This window comes from Cornus florida, unplaced genomic scaffold, assembly GCF_030987335.1.
Source record: "Cornus florida cultivar Cherokee Brave unplaced genomic scaffold, ASM3098733v1 CherokeeBrave_3.0.0_Hap2_Chr03, whole genome shotgun sequence".
In the NCBI taxonomy this organism is placed as follows: Eukaryota; Viridiplantae; Streptophyta; class Magnoliopsida; order Cornales; family Cornaceae; genus Cornus; species Cornus florida.
In genome coordinates this window covers 56,065,922-56,076,339 of record NW_026775573.1, presented here as the reverse complement: position 1 = coordinate 56,076,339, position 10,418 = coordinate 56,065,922, and the positions used below count along the sequence as shown (strand labels likewise).

Here is a 10,418-nt window from a genome sequence, read left to right as displayed (position 1 = left end):
TTCACCTAATTATCAATCTAATTTAAAAACAAGTTAGGTTAAGCATTAAGAGATTCACATAATAATAACTAACATGAAATGGTTCAAAACACTATTGCAGAATAAAACTGCAAAAATATTTCACTTCATTTAGTTTCCATCCTAGAATTTTGTTCATCAATAAACAATACTGAGAAAAATTCACACCAACTAAACATTTCTAGATTGTCTATCGTACTGGTCTTCTGTAATTTTTAAGTTGCAGTGTGGTTGATTTGCTGAACTCTCTCTTGAAAGTTTCGAATGCCTTCCTATATCTTGTAGTTTAATCGCAATGCATGTGCTTCTCTATCACAGAGCATGTGGAGCAGTTTGTCTACCTGTTTCTTCATCGACTGTTTTCCCACCATTGTGTCCGGCGTTGTTTCATCTGGTTGTGGTACACTCTCCTGCAACAAATTGTGAAGTAAACAAGTTAAGATACGTCAACGAGTCCTACTAATCTTGTGAATTATGTTTTGAATCTACGATGAAGTGATGCAGATTCGATAAATTCCTGTAAATGACCATGCTCCCAATGTCCTTTGATATTGCTTTCAATATCAACCTCCAAATGCCAATCTACAGGTTTGAGTCACGTTGTGGTATTAAATTAATAAAATTTAGAACGATCTTGCAGTCTACAGGCAATCTAGTCCTGCATCTCTAGTGATTGTAAGATCCATGTAAATCTTCAACCAATTTTTTGTTATTTTTCAACTCATTAAAGGTGTGGTCATACTTAAAACTTTTATCATATTCCTTTGTAGGGCATCATTCATCAAGTGAGTTTCATCATTAAATAACTGATTCTAAAAACTGTCTTTACATCAGTACAAAATATAGGGAAACAAGAATATGAACGATGACAAGGAAATGTTGTTACTTTTAGCAAAATCTAGTGAGCATTACATACGTCAAATGACGGTAAAGATATGAAGGTAGTGTCAGGATAATTGTTACTTTTAGCAAAATCTAGTGAAAACAAGGATGAAACTCACTTGATGAATGATGCCCTACAAAGGAATATGATAAAAGTTTTAAGTATGAAAATTCTGAGGAGCAAAACAGCATTCCTGTTCTTGACTTGCCATACTTTGGAGCAACACAGCATTACTGTAAACTTATATTGTCAAACCACTCAGAATATCCAAATTCTAGCTTGAGAACTAATAAAATCACTCACATAAACACACAAAAACGACACCAGGTTGGTCAATCATTTCCCCCATAAGGGAAGGATCATGGACTAGACAACTCGTATTATTAGTTGTAAAGCAAAATTCGAAAGAATCTGCTGAAGGGTAAAGCGTCTTACCAGTAATCTGATAATCCTAGACTTGTAAATGTCTTAAGGTTCACATCTTATACTCCCACTTTGGATTGAATATCCGTGCTCCACAGAGAAGCCCATTGCTTCATTCCTGCAACATGGGAAGAAAGAAATCAAGTCTCATGCAGGCAGAAAAATGTAAAATAAAATGTATAGTGACCTGAATCAAGTTTTGGAACCTTAACCTTAGCCTTGATCACGAGTACCAATAGAGAACAAATCTCCAGTAACTGCCTAAGATTCTTTCTCCTGACTCATCTTCATCAAACAAAATCTAGTTTAGACTACTGATATTAATCCCTAAGCCTTGTCCAATTTTTTGTGGCTGCTTACGCTTGATGGTTTTTGTAATCACCCTTTTGGCAGATTCCACCCTGTTTCTCTGTAAATTTGCAGAAACTTCATATGCTGAACAAACAAGTAAAAAATTTCTATCAAGTGAGGGAAAAAAAAAATCCGGCCTTAAAGATCCATGTAAATTGTGATTAAGGTAAGGATGATCAACCAGTTTTAATGGATTGCCTGTCAAATGGCAAGTACATAATCCTTGAAATTCTTCTATGGAAGTGACATCATATACTTTTGTTAGCACATAATACCTCTAGGCACAGTCTATGGGTCTAGTTTCATCACAATAGGCAAAGTTACCATAACTTAATGTACATACCATGAAAACTCAAGTAAATATTGTTTTAGGTCATTTAAGCCCTACCTTGAATCAGTTATCCTTGCACAATTTTTTCCAGCAACCAAGAGAACGACAGTTCATTTTTCATTGTGTTTAAACGAATTTTTTCTTAAATTATTAAGTTGCCATGGTAGGAAAAAAGTTCACAACCTGGTTCATAAAATTTAAAAAATAAAAAGTAAAATAAAAAAGGGAGAGGGAAAGAGAGAGAAGAAAAGGAAAAGGCTAATAAGATTTCTCACCTTTGATATTAAACAAACACGAACAGGAAGAAGTAGACTGTTAAAAGTAATCCATTTATGTGCTCCTCAAACTGCCTGAAAACACATGCAGAAATTGAACATTTGACATTTCCTGAGAAGGTGAGAAAGAAAAAGAAAAAAAATATATATATATATATATGATAACACTAAAGAAAATTGCGAAAGTATCATCTCCTTTCTATATGTACATTCAAGGAAATTCACAAGCTAAAAACATATATATCATATAAAATAAAGGAAAGTGAGGATTAACAACATATTTCTAGTAAAAAATAAATCTTAAAGAATATAAAATCTAAAAAGAAAATACAAGAGAGGACAATTACTAGCTGGGGTAATTTCAATTTCAAGAACAAAATGAGCTATCTTCTTTGTTTCAAGCAATGATTCATCCACCCAGCCCTGTGAACCTGTTCCATTAAAAAAAAAAAAAATTTAAATAATAATCAATTGCAGTTAAATAAATAGAGAGGCAATGAACAAGTAGATAGAAGAATAAAACTGAGTTTTATGGTAATCAAAAACTTCAGACCAAAGAGGATTTACCTTGTATGTCAGTGTAATCGTGATATATAAATATTTGGGATATGAGCAATTTTTGGCCAATCTTCCCCTGTTTCTTTGTGGCATCTATCATTTAACACGTCAGTACAATATGTAATTCTGTGTTCTTGGAATGTAGTGAGCCGACGCATCCCTTCAGGCAGTGATGTCAATTTGGGGCAGTTAAAAATGTGAAGCTTTTCAAGTGATGTGAGGTTGCCTATCCACTCCGGTAATGTAACTAGATCATAAATTCTCCCAAGACTCAGATATTTTAATTTGGGAAGATGAAGAAGCAAAGAAGATGAAGAGGACAACGACATCGTCATCATTAGAAGTTGTTGTACTAGCTTCTTGCTGACGCAATCAAGATGTAGTACTTCAAGACATGGTTGCAGAATTGGGATTGATGCCAGATTAGGGCAATTAGTAATGGATAATGTGGAAAGAGTAGAAAATGATGGGAGCCAATAAGGCAATGACTTCAACTGTTGTTGATCTGGTAAGTTTGCAATAAAACTTGTTCTTGCTGCTTTTTCTTCTTCTGCTTTGCTTCTCCACCATCCCTTCAGATTAGGCAAGTCAGGGAGAACGAGACTCTTCAGCAATGGGAAGAATGTTGGTGTTAGGGTTGGTTCTCTTCTTCTTGCTGCTGCTGCTGCTTCTCCACTCAATGAAGTGAGGGACTCCTCACCACTGCCAGTATTGTTGTCTATGTACTCCACAGAATCCATATCATAAAGCTTAAGAAATTGGAGAGAAGGAAGTTGCCCAAATAGTGGAAGATGTTTGCATTTGTGGCAGTTCTCTATATCAATACTGACTAGATTTGGGATAGATAAACGAATGTCAACCATCATCCAACTTGGGGAACTCACTCCCTGAAAATAATATATTTTCAGTTCCTTCAGATTGGGGTGTGGACATAGGGATTCCAACAAAACACAATTATCTTCATCACTAAAAAAATATACTTCCAGCGTCTTAAGGAATTCTTTCGCCTCCAAGAAGTTTGTTTCATCCATTCTTTTCTCTGTTGTTGTTGCATTTTTTGAACACTGTCCGCTACTTGAGTACCCAATTCCAAGTATTCTAATACTTAATCTTCCCCGTAGATTGTTTAGGCTTTGCAATTCATTCAACCGACTGCCACTTGAGTTGGTTACAAATCTAGTTAATGTCAAAAGAGACGTCACCTGGCCCAATCCACACGGCATACCACTCAAATAATGACAGTAGCGAAGCTCAAGATGCCTAAGGCTGACCAATTTTCTTATATCTCTTGGCAATTCTACAAGCCCGTAACAATGATTGAGTTTTAGAGTCTGCAGACTTTGCAACTTGGTTATAGAATTTGGGAGAGTCAAGATATCACTATCACTGAGATCAAGATACCTTAAATGTTTCAGTTTGCTTATGTAACTCGGCACGGTCTGGATCTTCAACTTGTGGACAACCATCACACGTAACTTTTTAAAACTTAAAAGATTTCTTTCAAAAACTGACTCATCTAAAACTTGATCCTTCTTCCAAATAAACTGACTCATGACGAGTTGTTGCTGTAACATTTTCTGCTTTCGTCAAAGTGGAGTTCTCAAGCCTTGCCACCAATTGTGCAAGGTCATGGACTAGATCATGCATTTTGCAACTTATTATATCGCCCCATTCATCTCTTTCAACATCTTGAAAAAGGGACCTTCTTAGTAAATCCATAAAATACAAATCTCCCACATCTTCCAAGTGTTGATTTTCATACAATGATTGAATGAGTCCCTATGCAATCCACAATTGGATTAATGATTGCTTATCAATCTTTTCATCTTTCACATATAAGGAACAAAATGCAAAGCATTTCTTCAGATTTGAAGGAAGATGATCATAACTTAACTTTAATATTGGCAAAATAACATCTTCTACTTGAGCTATTTTTGCCAAATCATTACTTTCGAAAAGCAACCATTCAATATCTGTATCTTTAGAGTATAGTAGGCTTCCTATAGCCCTTATGGCAAGAGGAACTCCCTTACACTTCTGTGCAATCGCTTTCCCAATTGTAACTCGACATGTGTTCTCTGACTCTTCCCCATTGTTTGAATGCCATTTGCTTAAACAGAGACCACGACTCCTCCTTAGACAAGCCTTTTAAAAGATATGGTGAATTTGCACTCATAACATTTGCAACTAACTCACTACGGGTTGTTAGTAATATCTTACTTCCCCTTGAACCACCCATCAACAAAACTCTCAGCTCTAGCCATCTTTCACGATCCTCATTCCACACGTCGTCCAATACAAGCAAATATTTCTTTCCAATAATTTCTCTCTTAAGCTTTTCTTGCAACTTATCCATGGAAAGGTTTTCAGGTTTATCGTCTGTTGCAGACTCTATGATCTTTTCTACAATGAGCTCCACATCAAAGACATCCGATATACACACCCACATCTTAAGTTCAAAATGTTTAGTGACACCTTCATCATTGTATGCTAATTGTGCAAGTGTGGTCTTTCCTAGTCCCCCAATTCCAACTAATGCAACAACGGACACATTCTCTCGAACGTTACCGTCCAATAAAAGTACAATAATTGATGTTTTATCAGCACCCCTCCCAACAACACTTTCTGCATGAACAGAAGAGTGAGTCTCCGCCCTTTTACCATTCTCAACTTGCATCTCTAAAGGTTGTTCAGTTAGGTGAAATTTTTTCCTATCTTCTGCGATATCATCTAGTCTCTCCTTAATGGCTTTAGTCTCATGAGCCATCTTAAGACTAAAAGCAAGCTGGTTAGAGCTTGAGAAGAAAACGCGCACCTTCTTTAGCCCTTTATTCTGAGTCTTGACCTGACGCCAAAGAACTTGGGTGGAAAAGTCATCAAACAAGTCATCAGCATCATGAAGCACATCATTGAGCTTTTCCAACCAGTCTGCAATCTCATGGTTCGTGGATTGCTGCTCCTCTGCATCAACAATGACTGCTCTGATTGTAGACACCGTGTTTTCGAGTCTGCGAAGCTCATCCTTTACACCCCACACCAGGGCGATCTCTTGGAGAACTGTCGAGCCCAACTTCTTCAGAATTTCAGTCACGGTGTTGTGGAGAATTGTTTCAGCCATTTCTTCTTGATGAGATAGATGGTTTACAGATTGTTTGTGGAGCTATTGAACAAGGATAGTCAATTGTACAATTCACAAGGAGAGAATTGGCCAGCAAAACACCATGTGCATCTCTCTAAACAATTCTCAAAAAGAAAATTGGACAGCAAAACACCATGTGCACTTCTCCAAATTAGGCGTAAACTCCGCCATTGAATTGAAGATGATATTAATTTAATAATTGAAACTAATTGGGTGAGTGATTGACTATTAATATTCATGATCTAGTTGTTTATTCATGTAAACGCAATACATTGTTTTTGTGTCTCAAATTTCAACTCAAATAAATGATACTATACAATCAAATGAGTTTTATATATATATACATATAATGCAGATCAATGTAATCTGAAACACATACACAGAAACGTGTTCACATGAATAAATATATGTGTGTTTTGTGTGTGTGTGAAAATTCAAGATTGTACATTGAAATGGAAGAGAGGGTTTTTGAATGGAGAATTAGAATTTAGGGTTTTGTTGGGTACCGTATCATTTGGAGGCAGAGTAAAGGCAACGATCGCTGAGCTGACGGATTACAGTTGGAAGCTCATTCCTGCAACTCTCTTTCGCGCCCATCCAACTCTCTCTGAACCGCAGTTAGTACTACTCCGCAAGACACACAGATGATTTGCGTGGTAAATTGCTGAAAAAAATAAAATAAAATACTGTAGTAGAGTTGGGTATTCCGTAACTTTTTGAAATACAAGGAGGTTAGGTTATCAATCAATTTTTTGTAAGTGAAAAAGTTTTCCTAAGAACATTATGGAAGTTCTTTATCAGAAAAAAAAAAAATAAAGAATATATATATATAGATATATATATATTTGAATGACAACAGGAAGATAAACGGACACTAGAAAGACCAAAAATTTACTAATCTTTTACAAATATGAATCTGATCTTTTTAGTTTATTCATTTGCCATAATCTAGTAACACTAGGATTCTTCAGAAAATGGTTTTTTTTTTTTTTTCAAGTAATATATATATATATATATAGGCAAAGGTTTAGGTCCAATTTATTTTGCGGGGTTAATGAGTAAATTATATTTGTTAGGTTTTAAATTTTTTTTCTTTGGTAAATAGTTTACGACAATCAAATATTAAAAAATAAATTAAAAAATAATAAAATATATATATCCAAACAAACAGATCTTATGTTAAACTAAGAACGATGTATTCTGAATGCATCTTGAATTATTGGTAGGTTATTGCATTATGACAGGGGCCAAGCCAGGAATTAAATTCAGGGGAACACAGTGTAAAAAAAAGTATTCAATAATCACGCCAATAAATATAAATTCTATAAATTAAAAAACAAAGAAAAAAAAATTACTTCAAATAATATGCCAATCAATGAGTAATTAAGAATGATAAATAGTTAACAAAAAATTTAGAACCGAAAGAAATGGCTCCTAGGAAAAGGTGACACTTGTCACACTTTTCAAAAATTAGAAAATGGTCCCTTTTCTAAATATCTCACAAAATAATTGCAAAAGAGGTCCTAAGACAAAATATCTCAAAAAGTTAATTAGACAAAGCATCCCGCAAAACGAAAACGATTTCAAAGAAAAAAAGTAACCATACCCCTCTAAAATAAAAACAAGCTACCATGCTTTTCTACACAATTTAATTAGGCATTAACAATAAATTAAATTGAAGTGGATGCATGCGATGTCGAAAAATACCCCCGAACACTACTAGATATGGCGATATAAATAGACACATGAATTAACCATTTATACTTTGCCTAGGGCAGTTAAATAGTAAGAGCTCTGATACCATTTGTGACGGCCCAAGTTTTTCAACCCTGTTCGTCACTGATGACCCGAAAGTTGACCCGGTAACGTGTCCGAAATACGGAAGCAAAAGATAAACCAAGGTCTCTAGAGATAGAAGTTACCCCTAAGATACCAATGTGACCTTCCATGAGGTCATGGAACTTAAAGAGAGTAAAAGAGCGAACGAGACTCAAAACGGGCAAAATTCGTCAATAAAGGGCAAAATGGTTAATTCACATATAAAAAGAGAAAATTGACTCTAAACAAGTCAAACAAGGTGAATACAACCTAATCTAATCATTTCATAACATTCCAAGAGGTTCTAAGAACTTTGGCCAATAATCCCACAAAATGCCCTTTTCCCGGTTTAAGTAAAAACTGACACTGTCTCACTAAAACTTAAATAAGTCCCACTATGATTTTAATCTGAGAATGGCATTGGTACCATTGGAAAGCTGACTCAAAATCCATGAATTTAGGCTTAAGAATCACCCTATTTGGATTAGAAATAAAGGAGATATGACCATTTGAAGTCGGAACAACAGTGCTGAAACAAAACTGAAGAGGCTGGAGTATGAGGGCTGTTTCGGTCAACCGAAATAGAGTTTCGGACGACCGAAATGGACAGAAACTTTTTTGAAAACACATTTTTAAGGGGAGGTTGTTTCGGTAGACCGAAATGGTCCTGAATAGTGAAAAAGGCTACTGGAAATGAATTTTTACTGTGCAATGAGTTTCCCAAAAGCTATCGGTCGACCGAACTAACATTTTGGATGACCGAAATGACTCGAAATGGCAATAAATGACCTGTTATGAACAAGAATTTTTGAGGCTTCACCCAAGCCTTAAACCCCAACATGAATGTGATCCAAAAACATGATTTTAAGCTATATAAGTATGCCAACAAGTATACTTTAAATGTTGAAGTGTGTTACAATGGCCCGAGGTCTCATTACATTTTATTTACAAGATTTTACATGCCAAACCTTAAAGTTAGGAAGATTACATCCCAAAGACAAAACTTGGAATCTAAATGCATACACTTGAACTTTAAGGATTTTGGCCTTTGGCCTCATGTCATACATATCAAATAGGTTCCAATAATGTATCTAAAGACACTTTACATATCAAAAAGTAAAAATGGCATAATTGAACCTAATTAAGCATTACATCTTTATAAGCAAAACTTAAACATGCTAACACTTGCATGTAAACAAAAATACTTTAAAAGAAGCTTCAAATCTCCAAACCACCCAAGGCAAGTGCAAATCTCCGAATCTTGAATCCTGTACCTGAACAATACCTCGGTAACTTCGGGGTGAGTAAATAAGTTTACTCGTAGGGAATGAGCATGCATCGATTCGATTTCTTATAAATTTTTACATTAACATGAAACAATTCAAAAGGGTCATGCCACCTAACGTCTATATCAAAGGTTAGACTCAGGGAGTATCCTAAGCTACCTTAGAACATTTCTAGCATAAATCATATCATGCATGCAATCCCAAACAACATAAGGGCATGCTATACAAAGTAACAAAATATAGATTCTCAAAGTTTTCAACTTGAAATCTAAAATGCGAAAACAACTAAAGTGGGTCATACAACCTAACGTTTATGTTCCAAATGAACCTATAGGATCATTCCTAAGCTATATTTGAACATTTAGCATAGATGTACTTAACAACATCAAAATTTCACAATAATTTATTAAAATCATAAAGTATAGATGTACTTAACAACATCAAAATTGCCAATAACTAAAACCACAAGTCACAATTAAACATGATTGTCAACTTGGAATTGAATGCGAAGTCAAATACTGGAAGACTTGGACATCAAGCTCAGAATTCTGCCAAGACCTCAATGATTATTGCAGGCATTAACCCGCTGGGAAGACCACCCTAGTGCGCACTTTCTCAATTGGGGAGAACTCATACCTCCCGCACTAGAGCTAAACTATAGCCATGTCACTTGTAACAACAATGTCCCAAGACTCCAAAATAAACCAAATAAGTTCACAACTTATACATAATTTATATAATGCACGAAATCACCTTCCATGCACAAGTAGGTTGAAACCACACAATCCATGCCTTAGAATTTAAATTCCAAAATGGCATATATAATGTCAATTACAAAGTGTGCAATTCATTACACAAGACAATAATATATTTTATAAAGAAAACAATGTTCTCATGAATATAAATATAACAACAATGTTATTCAATGCTCAAAACACAACCAAGTGAATACACAATAAGCCTAAGTCCATGATTTGAATATAGAAACAACTTCTAAAACACAAATAGATCCATAGAGCCATTAGATAGAATTTAATTAAACAAAATAATTAAATTCTCTAGATTTCAAATCAAATTCAAATAACCTCTAATTAATATATGTTAAACAATATACCATATTCATTACATATATCAAATCAAAAGTGCAAAATGAGAAAGATATCATCAAATATAATTTAATTAATTTAAATTAATTAAATATCTAGATTTCAAAAGTTGTTCAAATGATCTCAATTTAATATATATCAAGCACTAAGTCATGGTCATACCGTATATCAAGTCTAAAATGGAATACAAACAAAACACAATTAATTAGAATTTAAATCAAATTAAATTC

General features: G+C 34.6%; 1 protein-coding gene and 1 pseudogene across 1 annotated transcript; both read right to left on the bottom strand.

Annotated features, from left to right (window-relative positions):
- Window positions 1–46: 46 nt before the first annotated feature.
- On the bottom strand, window positions 47–6,478 carry LOC132300575 (putative disease resistance protein RGA4; annotated as a pseudogene).
- Window positions 291–4,413, bottom strand: LOC132301629 (putative disease resistance protein RGA3). The gene is made up of 5 exons (XM_059798868.1): window positions 2,955–4,413; window positions 2,629–2,712; window positions 1,685–1,759; window positions 1,390–1,442; window positions 291–428 (listed from the first exon to the last, which is right to left on the bottom strand). Exons 1-5 carry the CDS (start codon window positions 4,411–4,413, stop codon window positions 291–293), a joined length of 1,809 nt encoding a protein of 602 aa, XP_059654851.1.
- Window positions 6,479–10,418: the final 3,940 nt, after the last annotated feature.